This window comes from Anas acuta, chromosome 3, assembly GCF_963932015.1.
Source record: "Anas acuta chromosome 3, bAnaAcu1.1, whole genome shotgun sequence".
Taxonomy (NCBI): Eukaryota; Metazoa; Chordata; class Aves; order Anseriformes; family Anatidae; genus Anas; species Anas acuta.
In genome coordinates, this window is record NC_088981.1 from 42,454,511 (window position 1) to 42,475,782 (window position 21,272).

Below are 21,272 nucleotides of genomic sequence, written 5' to 3' on the forward strand. Positions count from 1 at the left end.
ACAACATTAATCTATCCAAATACTCCTCTAAAAATAAACTGCTTTCAAATTATGAATATACATGAATGTTTTTTTTTTGTTACTTTTTACTGCATGGTTGAAAAGCAGCCCTAATTTCCATTACATGATGCAGTGGCTTATATGATGCACCAGATGGTGCCTGGAGGGGGGCTTTTGGTACTCCATTAATAATCTGTGACATTTCTCCCCTCGCTCACCTAGTTAAGCATCGTTTCTTTGTTCAAGAATTAGGTAATCTGCATACTCGAACATATACCTGACACAGTGGTTGAAAGTTTTACCATACGATGTTTCAGTTTGGTTGTATTAAGAAAGCCTACCTTTTGCAAATCCTGACTATTGATTTCATGTAACCAGCTCAGATGCTCATGCGCTTGCAAGAAACTGGCCAGCTGTCCATGCTGAGCAATAGGCTGGGATAACAGCTTCCCTCGCTTCCCTTTTTCTAAGTACCAGCGAAACAGGAAATCTGAAAAATTCTGAATAGGAAAACAAACAGATTATAACATTTACCTTTAAATATTTTGTTTGTCTTTAAAGGCAAAATACATTCTGTGAAGCAATTGGTTACAACATGGGATAACTTGCTTAAAAAAAAAAAAAAAGACTGAAAAAAAAAATACTGTTGATGAAAAAGGAGTTAAGTCCTGTTAGAAACAAAAGCTTTAAAGAATTCATCTGCTACGGATGCTGATACATGCATCCAAGTTTGTCCTTAAATGGAAATAAAGGAAATGCCAAGCAAATTCTTTGGTAACCCCCAAGATTGAAAACAGGTATCACCTCACTCACAAATTCAAACTAACGTCTTCACCTGTTCCTTTCCACCACTCAGAACTCTGTGCTAACTACTTCGTTTCATACTTGAAAGTTTATTTTTCTATCACTGTTCTGAAATATTCCCTCTATTTCCAGCTGAACCTGCAACCTTACTTCTCCTAGTCATTGTTAGAAAAAAATAAATCTTGTTCTGTAACCAAAAACATCCCTCAAAACTATATTATCCTCAAGAACTTCAGTGTGAGATAATTAATCAGGATTTATGTTTATGATTTAATTTAGACTTTTCAGACTAATCTTGGAATAATGCTAAGCTTTAATTGCTTTAACAGTTTAAAAAAATAAAGTCTGAAGACTTTATCTATTGATCTATTCTGCTCTATGTTTGTCATATTAACTTCTTTTCAGAAAATTTTTTTAAGTAATAAATAAACAAACAAAATATAAAAAATCCACAGTACCACCAGTATTTGAGACAACTAATGAGAACAAATGGAGAATTCTTCAGCAGTTTGTGTATTTGATTCTTGTGACTAAAAATGTTTGCTTTCATTTCTGTCCACTACTGATACTTTAAATGGTTCTTATTAAACACCCTTTTTGTACTCTCTTCATTAGGAAACCTAATAATGAGCATTCTTCATTCCATAACTGTTATGGAAAGCTAAACAAAAATTGAGGTCACTAATTCTCAAATTTGGAAACCTTTTTCCCCAACCCCCCTGACCTCAAGTAGTCTCTTTGCCTTTTTCCTTCCATTTTCCAAATTTTCAGTACATGTAAAAATGTTTACACTGAATTTTGACAGATATTGGAAAAATTGCCCAACAAGCAACTGACAAGACAACAAAAAAGAACACAGCGACACTTCTGCTTCCTACTCTTCTCAACTCTATTTATGCATTTAACAATCTCCTCTCCTCTTTTGGAAGTTATCCCTAAATTTGTATTAATAAAACAACATCTTTGACTACAATACTTCAGCAAACAAGTTACAAAATGCTGAAAGACATCAAGAGTGACACAGTGCAAGTGATGCACGAAGGTCCCAAAAACCCTTTTGTCTATTCAGCTAACATCCATATTTCTGGTGACTTTTTTTTTTTTTTTAAAGCTCAGGTCCAAATACTCCATTAAGTTCTGCAAGATGAATCTCAGTCCCAATTTTCCACATTTCATTCTGTACATATATGTAAATACACACACTAAACACATATTACTATTATTATTTATTTTTTCAAAACTTCAGGCACAAACTTATTATCAAACGCTGTCTAAAGGAAACATGGAAAAAAAAAAAAGAGGTACCTGATCTGCAAACTGACTCATGTAACGTTGTAATCTGGCCTGGTTGTCTGTCTGCTCACACATTTGCACAAGGATATCAAAGTCACAGTACTTCTCTGCTAAAGCAGCCACCATCTGATACTGTCCCAGGGAAACTACGTAACCAAGAAGAAAAAGAACTTATATCACACATGCTCATCTTCAGGTGTTACAGGATGTCTGAGTAAAATGAAAACAAATTTCAGGTGTTCACATCAAGGAAATATTTCATACATACCCTAAACACATGCAAGTTTACACACCTACCACCTCTGTCCCACAGTACAAGGGGGGAGAAGAGAAGTTTAAAATACAAAATCTTTTTTAGGGGTGGACGTCAACAAGTGACTTAGTATCTTGATTAATAACCATTTAATTACACAAAGCAAAAAAGGAGCTGGCAAAAGCTTTTGATAACAGATAGAACAACTAAACACTATGGGACCTGTATTCAAAATATATTGCTTGAACTTACTTTTTGGTTCTATTAAATACATTTTAATCTTATGTTCAATCAAAAGTTCTTATTTCCTCTCAAACAAAACTAAGTATTCTGTTAACGTATGTATTTAAAAACTAACATAGCCCATGAATGTCAGTAAAACTGAGACAGTTAAGAGATTTTTCTTGAAGTTTAGTCTAATAAATCACTGACTGTTAACATATTTAATCTTATTTATAGTGTATTATTCATTATTAGTTAAAAAAATAAAGTCTAAGTTTACTAAAGTACATTTTCTTTGAGTTATTTCCACTCAACAAGAGGGGCTTTGCTGTCAGTTACTCATTAAAGACTTGACCACATCTGACATGTTAAACAAGCCTAGTTACATAATCAGGTTTCTAAAATTAACACTTTTTCTGATAAACACTAAAAAAGGTTTCAGATGTTTATAATTTTTGTTTCCAACTATCAACAATATAAACATTCAAAAGTCTATTACATTTTCAGTCATCTAGCACAGGACATAAATCCTGCCAGAAATATGTAACAAGTCAGCAGAATTAAAAAATTAAAACAGGGATGCTTTATTAGAGGTATGGGCATGGATGCAATCTTGTATGGAATTCTGCCATCTGTTTTGCAAATATCCCATTAAATCAGAAAAACTAGTCATTTATACTCTGAAGGCAAATGTGAAAAAAATTGAATTCATACACAAATACCATTTACTCTATTAGGTTTGCATCGTTTCCTCATGAAATGGAACATTTAATCCTTGCATTAAAGGAAAACAAACATTACTTACGGAAAGGAGACAAGAGTTCTGATCTTTTCTGCACATACTCCATTTCCAAATTGCTGTATCTCTCTTGATCAGCAGGTCGGTCCACAGATTTCAGCTGAGAAACATAGCCATCTAGAAAGCAATCCAGCAGTGCCACCAACTGTTCGGCCACAATGCTACGTAAGTTACTGTCCACCTGAGGATACACCATCTTCAGAATGATCCCATGCTGGCGTGTTATTGCTGCACGTAAGCTGCTAGACGCTGGGAAAGAAAACACAGTAAATATTAAAACAACTATCTCACCACCAAAGGAATCCATCCTGAAGTATAAAAAAGTTGCTAGGTACAATTAAAAAGAAAAAGAAAAGCTAATAAGTATCTTAAGGTCAAAATCAGAACAATACTAGAATAATCCTGCAGGTCACATACTCCCATCTTCCTTCTAATGTTAAACGTATCCATTCAATCACTGAGTTACATTGATCAAACCTCCAGCTTCTCCCATCCTTACTGACAAAATTTAAGAATAAGTTAATACTCAGACTGGAATTCACGTTTTCCAGAACACATCTCTACTAAACAAAAAATACTTTTCACATTTACTAAATAAGTAATAGAGATTTCTCACCTGTCCATGGAATATATTCAGGTTCTCTCTCTGGAAGCTCTCCTGTTTTATATAAAGAGGCTCTAGATTGACGATACTGGCAGGCAGCTTGCAGCATATCCTGTTTAAAGGTAAGGAAATAAATATTTTAGTTCATCTGCATATACACGGCTATAAAATATGCTGTCTTTTATAATTCTGAAGCATTATTTTAATAGCCCCTTCCTTCTCAGTTATACAGAAAGGTACACGCTGTCTGAGTAAGAAACTTCTGTTCTGAAGCACAAGCTCTTCACTCTTTGCTACGTACACATGCTTTCACAGCTTCTCAAACTCTCTTCTTCAGTGGTTCAGGAGGAAAAGGCCCCTAATTCCACAGAGGACCATCTCTTTTTTCCTAATATATTCAGGCATGCAAAATTTTTATTCACTTTTCTCATGTCAGTAGCTCAAATGAATTCCTTAACATTTGACCCTCCCTTCCCAAAACCATTTTAGTTAATGCAGTTCAGTACCTTAATGATGTTGTTCACATTGACAACTATCTGGGCCCACTCAACTGATTCAATATGCGTATCTTTCAAGATTTGCTCCTCCTCTTCTAGTAAGCATTCAAAGATGGAATCTATCTGGGACACCTTAAAACAGAAAGAAAAATTGAAAATAAAAAATCAAAGTATACGTCAAAGTACTCCAATTTCTACTACATGTTATACTACACAGTAATTCAGAAATAAAAGGGTTCGTTCTGCTCAGTCTGTTGTTCTTACCTCTCGAAAGAAAACATCTGCAGGAGTAAGACTTGGAGGAATGTCGCACTCCCTTTTGTTTAAGGCAATCAGAATAGCAGCATTCACTAAATCAGGCAGCCTGGAGTGATGATTCTTGAGAATAATGGCAGCTGCTAGTTTTTCTGCGTGCTCACAGAGCAACAATCGAGTTGCCATTGGCATCCCTCGGACTGGAAAACTGCCCAGTCGTTCGAATACACCAACCTTTTAAAAAAACAAAACAGAACAAAAAAAAACATGACATACACTTTCAACAATGAACTAGAAAGAATTATTTTTCTCTTAAGAATTCTTGTGTGTGCTGATACAAGAACAGTAAAAATCTTACCTGATGAAGAAACTCAATGAAGAAGGAATGAGCTTTTGTCTTATCCTCTAACTGATGAAGAAGAATGAGGGATGTGTTGCTGAACCCAGCTGCTTCTAGAAAGGAAAAAAAATAAATCATAGAATATTTTATATCTTCATTTGTTTGACCACTATCTTTGCCTCTGAGATAAACATTTCTGTAAATTTCTATATTGCTACCACACTGGTATTTTTCTTTAAATATATGAACAAACATTTACATATTGCTTACCATGCTCTTTAATGTGGCTGTTGAGCTCTGCCGTATTTCAAGTAAAGCCTTTAGAAGTCAAGTATCTTTAGATCAGCACGACTATTCTGAAGTGCTCATTAATTCATTATGCTGCTAAAACAGCAGCTTACTCAAGTTTTAGTATAATTAAGATTTTTATCATCATAGTGGGCTCGCTATTGCTAAATTTATTATGCCCTAGACCACAGCTACTACAAAAGAAAGCGTGCAGCAAGAGGTACTCAGGCCTAATGCCTAATTGCCCGAACAATTCCACTGCACAACATAAGTAGCTACCCAACACACACCATGCTACTTTTCTTCCTCCTCAAATGAGATTGCTTCTGAGAAGTGTTTTACAGAAATATTCTTCTGTCCAAAAATTAGGTCTTCTAAGGAGTCAGTAAGGGTGATGGAAGCTTTTCCATGAGCAACCCCACAGGTAGCTCACCTCAGCGGAGCTTTCCAGAGGTGAAATTATTTTCTTATTTTAAAATTTTCTTATATTCCACATATGCTTTAAGCCAAAGACTACTAAGATAGAAAACTCAGAAGAACTATCACTATGAGCAAAATTAGCAAAACTGTTTTCAAGACGCAGTGAACTTTCCCTTCTTCCTCTAGCCAGGAATAAACGCAGATAAATTGCCAAGTTAAAGATGAAATTAAGATTCAGAAAATACTAAAGACTTGATGCCTGACAATTTCTAACTAGCTGCCAGGAAGCAGCAACAGCAGGAAGCATCATCCATCTGCATACGCAGATTTCAAATGTTAGTATTTCCACTTCCAATCTAAGTCTCTGCTCAGAAACCAGGAACTGCTGCCTAGAGGTCTTGGGGACAGCTTCAAGTACATGCTGTTCTAAGGAACAGGGAAGCATGAACAAAGATGTTTCTTTCTGAAAAGGTGTCTGCTTTAATCTTTTATGTACAGCAGAAGTTTCCAAAATAAATTTCTCTTGTGGCAGACATTAATACCAACACAAGACATGAGATCACTCTACCCAGGATCTAAACCTTTCAGAAGTTGTGCAGCCATGCTGACAAACGTGTTAATCATGAGCAAATAAAACCCTTTTCTTAACATACCTATCTGCAGGAATTAATTTAGATCTATCCAAATAATCCTGAAAACACTAAAGTGGCACCACTTGCACCCTGCAGAAGGTACCATCCTCAGAAATGCACGTTTCCTTTGCTGTTTCTGTTGTTCTATGAAGTCAAACTAACCACAGTAGACTGAAAGTATAGCTGGCAGTCTTGTAAGATGCCTTTCTGGAATTATACCTAGTGATGGAGAAGGATATGAAACTGCTATGCCTTCATTGCAAATTTAAAATCTGATTTTATCTAGAGTACTAAGAACAGTTTTTCACAAACCAACCATTATGCTTACCTTCAGGTACAGATTCAGCCCACCGTGGATCAGAGGCAGGGTAATCATCCATTAAGTCCACACTGATCTGAGTCACTGCCCTATCCAGTTCAGCATCAGAATCCAAATCTGCACTGCTTGGAAAGAGTTCCACTACCATGCTTTGTGCATTGACTATATCTTTCCTGAAATAAAAGAAACACGATGTATGTTAAATAAAAACAACCAATAGGATTATAGGAGCGAGAGCTACTCAATCTGTAGCATTTTCTGATACTCCTTCAGGACTGCAGCCTTCTTTAGCAGCTGTTGTGTTTACACAGAGCACCAAATGAATACACATAGACTTTCCTTCTTAGTCCTGTGCAAGTTTACATCTTGTCCTGGCATTCTTTATTCTGTGCACTTAATCTCCTTCATAATCTCCTATCTAACATGTAGCTCTATGCAAAAAGAAAACAAAAGCCACCTTACTTAATGTTATTTTAAATTGTTTTTTTAAATTGTTTTGTTTCAAATCTTAAGGCTCTTTAAGGAGATTAGTCTGAATAGTATTGTTTGTCTGCTAGTGATGAATATATATTGAAAAGAATCCCTTTTAAATGTAACTAATCCAACTCTGCAGCTCTGTGTATCTTTTCATCTCTCTACCTCCACTTCTTACACCAGTCATCTAACCAAACAGAAAACTTTTTAGAGGCTTTCCATGCATCCCAGCAATAAGGTTGCTTTAATCAGGATAATTTGAAAAGCAGTGCTTTTCCTTGCATTTCCACTCCCCAAAACCATACATTTTTTCCACTTTTATATCTATGCTTTCCTCAGAAAGAAGTGCACGTGTCATTAAAATAACTTTCAATTAAGTAGCACGATACTATCTTTACCCAGACAATCTCTTACTCAAGCACCAATGTGCCTTCAAGAACAGCAAACAAAGGCTCAAAGATCAAGTGCAATTTCTACCTGCAGTACTGGAGAAAAGCAGCTTTCAGTAATTTAGTCTTATCTTCTTGGGCTACGATTTCAAGCCTATTGGTTACATCAAACGCAGGACTCTGAAAATGGAAAATAAAAACTTCAGCTGGAAGACAAACATCAAACTTCATTATGAAATTAAAACTCTTTTTCTTCCTAACTGTATAGAGTGAAAAACACAAATGCCACCTGGAAGCAGTTGTGTTTATTAAGCCAAACATTAGCCAGAAGAGATACATTACAATTAAAGTAGCAGTTTGACCTCAAGCATATTTATATAATATTCTAGTATATTAGACATTCAAAACCAACATTTTTGATGGAATTTCAAAAGGTGTTCATGAGTTCTATCTCCCAGAAAAAAAAAGAGTGCATACAAATCTAACTACAGATTAATTAAGTAAGAAAAGTATAGATCCATCTGAGGTATCACCACAAAGGTCTTCTACTAAAATACTAGATCACAATAATTAATCTAAAAAGGAGATTTAATTGGAATAAAAATTCTAACTATTAGCCCACAGAAATATTCTCTATTTTAATAAATTTTTTGTTCTTCCCATTTACTCCAGGGACATGTTGGCAACAAATTCTATGCACATTTTAAAGAAAACATGTTTGACGTAATTAAGAGCTTACCAAACACACATTACAGAAAATATCAATAAAAATACTTTCACATGTTTTAGTAAGATTGTATTAAAGCGAAAACGGGTACCAGAGCAGAAACAATACTCAGCCACTGTAAGGGACTTCTCAGACTCAAAGCTTTCCATAGTGCAGTAAGAAAGCGGTGTTTATTATAAAGGAATAGACAAAAGACTGAAGAGACCACCCTGATCAAAAAGTGACAACAAAATCTCAGTCTCTGCAGTTCCATCTGAGTTATCTATAAGGCCTAGTGATATCTAGTAATGTACCTACATGAAAAATTATATTATTTCATAGAAATTGCTACTTCAGAACAAGGGGTGGGAAGAAGAACCACCTTACACAAAATGATATGTATTGTAAAAATGCTTGGGTTTTGAAAACTGCCTTCATTGAAAGTGTTCAAATCTATTAAAAAAAAACTTCCAAAACCTTAAACAAGCTAGGATTTCCACAGTGAAAATACAAAACTGACAGAAAAAAAAATATTTCTATCCTCAGTTTTCAACTATTACCTCACTTCTTGGTCCAGCAACAGAAGAGGACAGAGAATCTTCAAGGTCTTCAGGAAGCACAGAAACGTTTTCTCTGGACAAGATAGTGACGAGTCCACTTTTTTTGGCAAAGAAAATGGGGAGGCTTGTACAGGAACCTGCTCCTAAAATGCTATCTCCTAAAATGGTGAAAAAAACAAAAAAGCATGTAAATGCAACTGTAAGGACAAGGTGAAACACAGTTCCATAGAGAGTGATCAAATTTTGTGAAGAACCAACAGCAATTCTGACAACTGCACCTGGCTTAACAGAAATCATGGATACTGTTTGCTACCCGTGATGTAAATCTCCAGATACTGCAAGGTTAAAAAAATAAGAAGTACAATTACGATTCATGTGTTTCAAACTCTGCCTAGGGAGCAATTTCTTACCAGAGAACACCTCTGAAAGGTCAAGGACAATATACTTAGAGGCACCTAACTCAAGGACCTAGGATGAACATTAAGTTGAGACTCAAAACAAAGTTATTTTCAAGAAAACAAAATAATCCATAGTGAACACTAGAAGAAATAAAAAAAGTGTCAAAATCTAAAGCATCCACTCAGGCTTTCATATATCAAGAACACAGGTTTACTTCATTTTCATCCAAAATGCTCTAGAGTAAGCAATATCAATATGAGAGGTCACTTCAGCATTTTTCTGTACCCCTACAAAAATTCTCTTACAGAGAAAAAGAAACATAAACATGATTCTACAATCTAAGAAATAAAACGATGTAAATACATTCAATTTTTAATTGAACGAAACCTGACTTTTTTCCCCCCATACGTTACCTTGTATGCCAAATACAATTTTCTCCTGTGGTAAAGAAATTCTTCCAGTTCCGGTGGAACAAGCAAACACTTCATCGTCCTTATAAAGGTAAGCAGCATGGCTAAAGAAATCTGGGACTACCAGACAGCACATCACTTCGTCTTCTGACTGAAAGCATTACATATCAACAATCACACATATATTCAGAACCTTAAAAAACATATAACATTTTAAAGGCTGATCTAGAGTTGCATAAAGTTTAATTTCTTAATAAGACAGGAATAAAATGACAAAGAAAACTCTACACCCAAAAAAACACTTTTCATTTGCCCTAAAATTTAAGATCACTCTTGTTACTCTTGTTACTTCCATATTCATTAAGTTCTTGCTGATTTCAATGAAGAAGTGAAGTAAACAAATAAATTACTCTACCACTTTCACACTCACTCTCCTTCCATTTTCAAATTCAATTATGAAACGTCCCAGTAGAAGGGGTTGGGAGAGTGTGAGAAGTTTACCAAAGAAAAGTTAATGCCAAAGCCTGTGCTTCCAGAAGAGAAATCACAACTGAGGTTCTGTAACGACAACCAATTTGCCCTTCCTTCCCACCAAACCAGCTGCTGTCCAGTAAGGACCAAGGTACAGGACTCCTGACTCCTTGTCCTGCTGCAAGAGTCTCTGCAAAGTCTGTTCTAAATGGACTGCAAGAGTATACTATGAAACTACTCTGTAGAAGCTTTCACAGACAGTACAAACATTAAAACAGGTCAGTAATAATCTGATATTTAGACTTCCGTTTGTGAGACACTTTTCTTAATATTATACTTTAAATATCATAAACTTCACATAAAGTTACTATTAAACAGTAATACATATTTTCCTCAGAACATTACAAATTCCAAGAGCAAACTTAAGACAGAATTTGAGTTTCCTTTAGAGAAAATCTGACAGCTGATGTATGTGCAGGAATATTCTGAAACGCTGTGCTTTCTTTGCTCAGAAGTAGTTTTAGAGCCTTCATTTGCATACCTGAAAAGATGGATTATACTGTGTGACTTCCACCACAACATCATCAGACATCTGGTAGCCTTTATCTTCTACTGTTATCAGAGTGTAGTAGACAAGACATGGATGGTCTCCAGGATGCCATGCTGCAGCAAGTATCACCAGCCCGTCACTGTTCAAGAAGAGAGATCACCCCTTTGTGAGATGATTATTACAGATTTCACTTGCTTGAGCTCTAGCACTCAAAAAAAAGGTATCTAAATACGATCACAAATAACTGCTTTCTGATGTTGTAGGCTTTTTATAAAAAAAAAAAAAAGCAAAGACTAGCCTATTTGTTCATGATTTTCTTAAAATATGTAGTATACATATTGCAGTACAAAACTGAACCAATCCAGCTGTTGCAATTTATTGTAATTAAACAAAATACAAGAGATACAGAGAGAATTCTCTGCATTTGCTGGTACAAATGCTACATATGCTTACTTACTGTCTTTTTAACATCAAGAAAATGCAATTACCCAAGCCTGATAGAAATGACATTACAAAATGAAAGGAATAATTCTTAGGTAAAGAATTGATAATACTAAATAGCATGAAGCATAGGATAACCTATGACTATCTAGTTATCTGACATGCTTATTTTATCAATAGTGGCTAGCAGTCAAGTAAAACTGACTTTCAGTGTCTTTCAAAAAGGTTTTGCAGGAAGACAGAACATACCTCATTAATCTAAGTTTTACCAGAAGCAAGTGTACTTTCTTACCGATTCTGCTGCAAATCCATATACTGTATATTTACTCCTCCTTTAATATCTTCATAGTTACTTTCAGAACCCTAAAAAACAAAACAAAACAAACAAAAAAAAAAAACACAGAATCTGGTTTGTAACTATACATAGTTACTTATTAAGGGACAATAAAGCAAAAGAAAAAAAAAAAAACACTTTTCAGGTGAGCATGCTCTTACCCAAATTGCATCTGAAATGTGTTCCTTGAGGATTCTGTTTACATCCCAGCTGAGAATGTAACGTTCTGACGTATCTTCAATCTCCCATTTGTTTAGATTTGAACTTGTTAGCATATAAAAACTCGATCTCTCTTTATCCCAAAGAACACTAGAAATCTGCATTTAAAAAAGAAAGATCTTTAAAGGTTAAATGACAGCGTTGCTGTGAGGATACAAAAATCTATACCACTCTCAGTTCATATAAAAATCACTTCCTTGGGCAACATGCAGAAGCTATATTGTTCAGCGTATTATGATAATTTCTAAAAGAAGTTTTATTTTATAGATTTAAGAGCATCTATAATGAGTACGTTTCTCACACCTTCTGTGGAATTCATTGCCAAAGGTCAACCTAATCCTCAACCTTGCACAGCCCTTTATCAGAAAAGTATATTTACAGGTAACTGCTAGTTTCTTCAAGTAGCAGTGAAGCTATCACTAGGAACAGTCAAGATTTTGATGCTTTGCAAAATTGCCCAAGAGGTGTTACTACTTTAAAGCCTACTTTTATTCAGATCTAAAGAACAAGTCAGTTTTCTCCATTACATGATATACGTACTAAGTTAGTTCTTGCCTGCCTTTTTAATTTCCAGAAAATATAAATAACATAAATCAGTTAAGAGGTCTGTATTTGTTTTGTCATCGTACATCCTTACACAGAATTTTCTTTTTCCTTTCCAAAAGGCTGAGACCAGAAATAACAGAAATTAAAATAGATTACTATCTGAGCTTTTTCAAGCTTACCACAGCATCATTTCCAGGTGACAATATTCCCAGAAGAGAAGAAACCTTTCGTCCAATTCCAGAAAACATGCCCTGACCTTGTGGCAGGGCATGCTGATGAATCTTGCCAGAACTATCTGGAATCAGTCGAACTAGCTGGCCCCTAGAAGATGATAAAATAAAGCTTCCTCCCTAACAAAAAGAAAAAGCAATTATGTTAAAAAAAATTAAAAGCATGTTCCTGAAGCCATCTTATAGTCACATAAAATTCTTTGTTAAAATGATAACGGCCTGGAGGTTGCTGAAAGAACAAACTGCTTACCCCTACAAGAAATGTTCACAGAATAAAAGAACAGACTAATTTTCATAATCATACCATATAAGTTATGCTAAATATTTGATCTGTTTAGAAGCAGGATGACTAATTATGTAAAGTTGTCATATATATAATAATGGAGTTTTTAAATCATCATTTATTAATAAAATGGTTCTGCTCTGAAAACCATGTTCCTCTAGCTCTAAATTCATGTTGATGTCAATGTTAAAACTACGAGAAGTCTTTGATTTCCTCAACTTGATTCCTGAAAACTGGGCACAACTCAGTTCTAAGAGGGTAGATACCCATTAGTATTTCTTAACCTCTTGAAACTCTCAACAAATTCACCAGATCACTGGCTTTCGATTAGGTTTACAAATGTTTATGGTGTGTTGATGCCCTAAAATATTTATAATATAGGATATAAACACTGAACATTACGCTGCCTTGTTGAAAAGGTCATGAAAAAATATATAATTAGGAATAATTAGTTTTTAAGATATCACATATTGTAACATTTGCTGATTTTTGGGGGGAATATATTCTATTTGGAGAGCTTCTTCCCCATTTAAACACATCACCAGCAGAAAATGGAATTCACAGTACAGTTTTTCTTTACTTCCCTACTAAAATCTCTCGAATGCAGCCACTAGAGAGCTTTACCACAAGACACTGAGTACATAGACTGTGAGTTCAGATGAAGCAGTCCCCTCTTTTTTTCTGATAGAGAGGGGTATCACAAGCTGAGACCAGGCTTGATAACCCCGTGGTTCAGTCCTGCATGCCTCTCTGACTTTCATGACCTCACAACCTCTCCAACAGAAATCTATGACTGCCACTCATCTCTGCCACTTAATATCACCAACGATCTCTGAAATTCCTCCTCAGAGCATCTGATGGCTTGCTTTGTGATATTCATTGGAGATTTAGTGCTGAAAACAAGGAACATTTGATCTTTGATGTTTAGGTTAGGAAGTAAAGCAGTATCATTTCATAAATCACACTACACTGTACCTTCACTGCTGTTAGGAAACTGCACAGGGAGCCTCCAAAGTCTGTGAAAGTCTCTGTATAGGAACCTTCGTGTGCAATGTTGGGCCAGTAGCGCACAGAACCTTCGCTGGTAGCAACCATGATTGCCAGAGACTTGAAGGGAGAAAATAATTATCAGAACATGCAAAATAAAAAAAGAATCACACCACAGCTTTAACTAAATGTTATTTTACATAAAGATAACATGATTGTGAATGACTAACACACAAATAAGTAATAAATATGTATGCTCATTGACAAGCAGAGAACTGAACAGCAAAATGATTCTGCAGCATAGCTTAGCAAGTATAACATTCCCTGCACTTGCTTATCTTGCTAACAATGCTTTGTTATGGGTTCTAGTTCATGATAATTCAGGGTCTGCTACTGAAAATCAAACAAAATTTACAGTTGCAAGAAGAAAAGTCTGTGGATAGTTCCAGATGCCAAGAGTTACAAGCTACTATGAAAGACTTAAAAAACAGACTACAATTTAACAAAGAAATTGCTCTAGAATCATTAACAGAAAAATTAAATCAGGCAGTTGCTCTTTTCTTCAAAGTCCACTGTGTACCTCCACTAGGGCTTCTAACTCCAGAAATCACCCAGATACCAAATTCAAAGCATGATGCAAGAGACTGCGCTCAATTCAGGATTTACACAGAAAGCACTGCACCTAAGCAACTGGTTATTGAAAATCACAGAACAGAAGAACGGTACCTGACAGCTGTCATTGAGCTCCGTGAGATTTCTAAATGATTTTTAACTAGATGCAGATGTGCACAAAGGAGAGTGGTTGGCTAATCAACATGAGAACAATAACAAAACCTACATAATACATTGCCCTTGGTGACTCCTGCCTATTACTTAATAATTTTCATTTTACTTAAATATTTCCTACCATACTTCTATGACTATGAAGTCATAGTATCCACGCATAGCTCCGAACTAAAGAAAGATGAAATCAAAAAGAATAAAATAAAATCATTGTTTAGGTGTATCATTTCTCCTGAAACTTCTTTGGGTTTGAAAAAGTCATAGGACACTTCAAGGGTTATGAGCTAATCACAAGAAATAAAGATAGCTTTCATCATCTGGAAGTGTAACATAATGACAAGTAAGAAGAAAAGTTCCCAGTACATATTTTTGCACAGCTTCTTCCTTCCAAGGACAACTGCTTATCCAGTTCTATTACCGCACTGTATGCATGAACTCTAAACTATGCCCAAGCTGAAAATGAAAGGTTTCTTTTCTTTTTTTTTTTACCTTCTTCTTCCCATAAGTGATTGTGACAAACACACTTATCACACTTTCAGAAAACCTAGCTGATCATCAAACCTTATCCTCTCACACTTTGTGGTAAGAAAATGTATGTAGCAAAATCATCAGTCAAAACATAAGCCATCTGCCCTTCCAATGTCAGCTTCGTTATGAAGATTAGATAAAGGGAGGATGCTGGTTTTTGCTTTTCAGCCACACGTACCCAGAATTAAAAGAGCTGAACAACTTTTTCAGCCAGCATGCACTTAAATCACTCTTGCTTAGACTGAATATTTGAAAGCACTAGTGTTAGTTAAACACAATACTTCTTAGTTGACTTAGTTTGTTAAGAAAGCATGCTAAATAATCCACACGAAAACTCTTAATTCAATCTGATCCTATAACAGATAGATGGCATAATTTTAAAAGTCTAGCAGGATTATATTTCAAGCATATTAACAACCCTGACTTTTGGAATATATATTGCAACACCAAGTGCACAATTTGCAAATAAATACTTGATAAAATAAAATATGTTCAAAGTTAGTCCAAAGGCATTTTTAACCCCAAACTTTTGAAGTTGAGCACCTGCAGGGAAGGCGCTTCTCCTGAGGAACTGTGACAAGATATAGCTGCTAAACTGGAACTCCACTGGAAATCACTGGGTGGCAGCTGCAGTTCCTTACACAGAGATAACTGTAAGAAAGAGATGCGATTATAAAGATGAGACATGCAAGAACTCATTGAGCAGTGTCAAAAATTCTAGTGACTTTGTGACACTGGAGTATTAAACTAACTTGAACACTGTATAAAGTGGAAAAAAAAAAAAAGATTTTCAGCACATTTGTCACAACAATCAAACAGCTAAAACACACTTATTTAAATATTTTTCAAACATAATTGCTTTCCTTTTGTTATTTCTGTTTCTGAAAGTACTAGCATTTTGAATTATTTCTCTTTCTGAGGTGCAATTTCTTGGACATTCCTTAAGATAATATACTAGCAGCAAAATAAAATTAAACTGAAAGTGGTTGAAAAAGCTCACTAGGTATTCACAGAGACTGGGGGGAAGGAGAAACATTACTCTCCCCCAAAACAAGGTGAATCAATCAGAAAAAAATTGATCCCTTCAAAAAACCTCCTGAAGTACCAGAATGCATATACTTGACACTTCTGCACTTCCATACCCTCAGTGCAGAATCTGTGTAGTTAATAAACTTTTCATTAATTGGAAGGTACTGATTTTTCAACTACAGAGTTCCTCTGACTACACTTTCTACATGCGCTGATATGTTGCTATTAGAAAAACTTTTCTGCAGAAAAACATTTTTATTGGCATAAAACTAAATGAAATGTGTTCAGTGCTGCTAAAACTCAGATGAAAGTCACTCACAGAATTATCTAATCCAATCTGTAACATCTGTAGTTTCTAACTACTGGAATGAACTTTATTAAGGCTATCTAACATAAAAAAAAAGGAAACCTATTAAGATGCAAAGATGAAACCTTGCTGTTAAAGTGACAATTAAAATAAAGAAAGAAATATAAAACTGCCAAGCTCCCTCCAAAACTTTAATTTAGTTACTGTTGTTACCATGACTTTGTATGAAATCCTGCTTTTGGTAGAAAATGGGCAAACTTTAAGTTATAAGGAAACCCTGGATTTAAAAACAGCACAACTGGGTTGCTTGTTCAACTAGCGTAAAACACAGCAATGCCTCCATCCTGATCTTTCATTTACCTTTGCAACCGCAGACTGACCAATCTTCCAAATGATCAGCTTCTCTCTATGGACCAGCCAGGCCCATCCACTTTCATCCACTTGAACGCTCAGCTGGTCATCAGCTACAGAAAAAAGATTAATACTTTAAGACACTGCAGGAATAACCTGAAAACCAACTAGCCTTCCTTCTCATATGCAAAGAAGAAGTATCTTTTGTATTGAAATTAAATACTGCATCTCAAATTCTACATATCCAAAGGACCAAATTACTAGATATAGTTTAAAATCCATTTGACAAACCCTCAACATTTGGGAGTGAAAAGCAAGACAATCCTAGAAGCTTTTCATTTCCATCAATTTACAGCAGATAATTAATCTGCTGATAATTAACCTTAAAAACTGCTGAACAACTTACAAAGCTGTTAAAAAGTTACACTTTGTTGGTTCCTATTATCTCTATTAGAGAAGCAAAACAAGTAATTTCTTTAATTCAGGGAACAGTTTGTATTACTGGGGCTTTTAGAAGTGAGAATAAAACCACCATTAAAAACAATAAAACCACCACTTCTGTTTCTTTATTTTCTACCTGCTGAAACATCATGAGCTGAGATTAAATTAAACTATGTATTCATTTAATGGCTTAGAGTACACGGACTAAAAAAATAAAATTAGAGCATCCAGTCCAGGAAACAAGACTCCAAACAAGCTGAATTCTAACCAAGACTCAAGCATTTCATTTTACACTGCAAAGACAACTTTTAAATACTATCATCACCATGTTAACTTTTCTCCCACCTGTCAACTTTTGTGAGGGAAATAACAGATAAAATCAATCTTACCATCAGCCTTTTTCAGGGCTTCCATCACCTTAACAGGCAGAGAGGATCCAAAAGCCTTAACATCATAGTTAATAGTATCGCTTGCTGAGGGATGCTGTATAACTCGGGTGGGAGTTGCTCTTAAAAAAAAAACAAAAAAACAAAAGCTGTGATTAGTTTTCCATTCTTTCTCCAGGAGTTTTAAACATTTACTTCAAATGCATAAACCTTGAATGTTTTTGTTTTGTTTTACATGCATAGGTTCTTGTTTGTCCTATACCACAGACATAGCTGAGGAACTCCCTAATAAGAGGTATTTCAAACATATTGAACTTGCATCATTTAACTTTAAACTATAAAAGAACCACAAAATTGCTCAGCTATATCAAGTCTCAGTCAGAGTTTGGTACTATGAGAACTGATGATGTCAAACAGCCTATGAAGAAGTATTTAAGAAACTACAGGCCAATAAAGTCTTACAGCTTCTGTAGTAGAGTAAATGAGTATTTCACATTAGTAACCTGCATACTTTTTTTGTTATTTTCATACAGGGAAGTCATGCCTAATGATTCCATACGATTTTTTGGGAAAAAAAAAAAATCAATCAACACAACTGAGACATTACTAAGCACTTAGATTTCTCCCAATCTCTCAAAAAGACCCTTTATCAAATATTTCTCAGAAAATCAAGCTTTGAAAAAGGAGGAAGTCTTAACAGTCTGTATCAAAGAAAGAAATAAACACAAATAACACAGAGGCTAACGTATACACTGTAGGAAAGACGCGTCCTATAGGATCTGTGCTGATGCCCAAGTTCTTCAGCACAAGCATGAGGAGCCAAGTACCAGAGTGACAGCCGGCTGACGGGGCTGTATGACCTCGGACAGGCAAACAGTAAAAAAAAACAGGCTGAGCTATTAAAAAAGGCTAAAAAGTAGAAGAGAAAATAGCATAACGAATCCACACGGCACGTCAGCTTCTCAGCACGACAGTGCCCTAGCGCACACACCCCAAAAGCCTATCGTGGACTGAAAAATAAATAAATAAGTAAATAAATAAAAGGCTCAGGGATGCTCAGAGCCTAGAGAACATCCCGCAGCAGGTCCCTGGGGACCGCCAGCCGCAGGACCGGCGCCTCACCGCGCGGAGACGGAGCCGCTCCTCCGCGCCACCGGAGAGAAGAGCCCGGGGGAGACGGCGGCGGCCGTCACGGCCAGGCCCTTCCTGCCGCCAGTCCGGGACAGGGGGCTGGGGGCGGCGCTGCCGAGGTTCCTGCGGGCCTGCCCGACCGGGGTCCGCGGGGAAGCGGGAGCCGAGGGGAACATGGCTGAGGGCAGAGCGGCAGCAGCGGCCGCGGGGAGCCCGCCTCAGCACGGCCCGGCGCCGCCGGCTCGCGTCACTGCCGAGCGCGGCCGGGCCCTGCGCGGAGGGCGGGGAGACCCCGCGGAAACCGCTCGCTGAGGCGGGCGCCTCACGGCGGAGCCCTAGGGCGGGCGGCTGGGTGCTGAGACATTGGGGGTGGTACTGGTTTTGTCGTGTTGTTGAAAGATCGCTGCAAAGCGCTGTTTTGGTGCTTTTGGGTGGAATTTGTGTGTTCCTGTAGTCGCCCGTTCGTTAAAATCACCTGCGCTCGCCCAGTCTTCTCATTAAAAAGTACCCCCAAAGAATGAACGCTCCGTGCGAATTTTGGTGAGGAAAACCCACAAAGCAAAAACAAAATGTAGCCCAGATATTAAAAAAAAATAATAATTACTAAAATTCAAGCTGCCACCCACAGTTCCAAACATCCGCGAACAGTAACATTCAGATTGTTTTAAAAACCGATAACTCCCCTCTACATCTCCTTTCTAAAACATTTAAGGCGATGCAGTCAGTGCAAGCAACAGCCCTTTGCTGCCTGAAGCTTCGTCCCTCTTCCTCAGTGCGTTACTCGGGTCCCTTTTGATGCACAGCCCTGTGCTGGGGCTCCATCTTCAGGAGAGAGCCTGATTAAGCGAGGACTTGAACTGGGAGAATGGAAATAGACTTTATATTAGAGCCACAACTTCAAAATATATAAGAATTTTATTTTTTTTTACACTTCTACCCTTCTTTTTTTTTACACTTTTGATTGATTACTTGAAAAACTGCATGGAAAATATTGCCAAGGTAGACTGGCTGCAAATAGTTGCCTACCTATTTAGAAAGAAACTTAGTTTGAAAGGCTAGCAGCAGCTCAGGCCCTGACATCTGCAAACAACACTCCCATGAATTGGTTACAGAAAGCACACAACCATAAGTAAGGTGTTTGATGTATTTATCGAGGTAGTTTTGAAAGCACTTGGATACAGTATTTGAGCCCTGAAAGTCATGACTGGGTAGCAAAATGTTACAAAAGGAAATAGTTCTAGCCTCCAAGATGAAGGTGAAAAAGTCTTAGTAGTAACTACATTAGTAGTAATAAGACTTTGAGATTATGCCTATAGTTATCATGTTAAATACAGATAATAATGATAGATGCTGAAAAATCATTATACCACTTATCTCTGTGTACATGTAAATGTAATTACATTTTTTTATGTCTGGGAATCTTCATTCCTATACAGAGAAGATATGTTTAGGCAAAGGCAGAACACCAATGCATGCACCATAGAAGTGAGGTGGTATTTTGTAATGTCCTGCAAGGCTATGAAAACACTTTAGAAACTCCCAATTGTAAAATTCACTCAGGAAATGTCAGATGAGCTTGACTTACTATATTGTATTCACCTGTGATCAAAGGCATTTCTGAGTACCATCTGGCCTTTGTAATATACTAGTAGCAACACAGCTGTGTTTTGAGCATGTTAATACCATATTCATGGAACTGAACCTCTTGCTACTAACTTAGCTTAAGTAGCTTAAACAAAACAAGCAGCAGAGAGCAGAGAAGAGGCAAGATTTAGGGCACAAATAGCAACAGCTGGCAACATGAGCTTCAAGGTTGTTTTTTGGTTTGTTTGTTTTTCATATAAAGAGTAGACCTATAGCCTCTTCAAGTCCTTTTTCTACAACCCCAAAAAACACTACCACTTTTCACTGAGTATTTTGTCTTCTTTGTACTTGTTAGGATAACCATAAAAAAACAATAGCGCTAAAATCACTAAAATGGATTGCATACAGTGGAGTGAAGAGTGCTTACAGCACCTTGACAATTCATATTACAACTGGGGATTTTTCACGATGATATAACTGTGTCAGCACATTTCAATGTAGCAATTGCAGCCCCATTAAAGAGAGCTTCTCAACCGAGTTTAAAAGTCAAGGTGTCTGGCAAAACAGTCTCCTATCTGTGCATCGGAGCAGTAAGCAGCTGTTGACATCTAGATAAATGAAGTTCTTTTTGAGAAGAGGAAGAATGATAGTTTAAAATTAGAAAAGCCTCAAGCTAGTTTCATCCACTGCTTTTATGTCAAGTGTTTACTGATCACTGAACTCCCCCCTCCCCCTCCCCCCCCCAAAAAAAAAAGTCTTGCTTCTCAAGATTTGACTTGATGTGGAATTTGAAACTTGGGCAGTTCAGTTCTGCATTACCTGTTTTAGGTGAACCATGACCTAATGTCAAATGCTTACTAGCCAACCAAATATTTCTGTTGTGTAATACTTTATAACAACATATTCTTTCATTTTTTTTTTTTTTTTTTTTTTTTTTAAACAAGACTTCAGAGTAAATAGTATTTTGTACATAGCACAGGTTGGATTTGAAATGTCAAGTTTTGGGT

At 36.5% G+C, this 21,272-nt stretch overlaps 1 protein-coding gene across 3 annotated transcripts in view; it reads right to left on the reverse strand.

Moving 5' to 3' along the window:
* NUP133 (nucleoporin 133) overlaps nt 1-21,272 on the reverse strand; it is a 32,024-nt gene that overhangs the window by 10,004 nt on the left and 748 nt on the right. Inside the window, exons 1-20 of one of the 3 annotated variants that reach the window (XM_068676801.1) lie at nt 18,673-18,955; nt 17,554-17,672; nt 16,733-16,836; nt 15,580-15,687; nt 13,714-13,845; nt 12,405-12,575; nt 11,622-11,777; nt 11,419-11,489; nt 10,677-10,824; nt 9,668-9,815; nt 8,856-9,013; nt 7,678-7,769; nt 6,736-6,899; nt 5,086-5,180; nt 4,737-4,961; nt 4,482-4,604; nt 3,988-4,087; nt 3,378-3,620; nt 2,110-2,243; nt 342-500 (exon numbers count right to left, since the gene is read on the reverse strand). In XM_068676801.1, the coding sequence (XP_068532902.1) occupies nt 342-500; nt 2,110-2,243; nt 3,378-3,620; nt 3,988-4,087; nt 4,482-4,604; nt 4,737-4,961; nt 5,086-5,180; nt 6,736-6,899; nt 7,678-7,769; nt 8,856-9,013; nt 9,668-9,815; nt 10,677-10,824; nt 11,419-11,489; nt 11,622-11,777; nt 12,405-12,575; nt 13,714-13,845; nt 15,580-15,687; nt 16,733-16,836; nt 17,554-17,672; nt 18,673-18,857 (2,835 nt within the window). In that variant the 5' untranslated portion in view covers nt 18,858-18,955. Of the gene's footprint in view, nt 1-341; nt 501-2,109; nt 2,244-3,377; nt 3,621-3,987; nt 4,088-4,481; nt 4,605-4,736; nt 4,962-5,085; nt 5,181-6,735; nt 6,900-7,677; nt 7,770-8,855; nt 9,014-9,667; nt 9,816-10,676; nt 10,825-11,418; nt 11,490-11,621; nt 11,778-12,404; nt 12,576-13,713; nt 13,846-15,579; nt 15,688-16,732; nt 16,837-17,553; nt 17,673-18,377; nt 18,640-18,672; nt 18,956-21,272 lie in introns of those variants that run through there. The other 2 variants (XM_068676802.1, XM_068676803.1) reach the window with 2 other exon arrangements.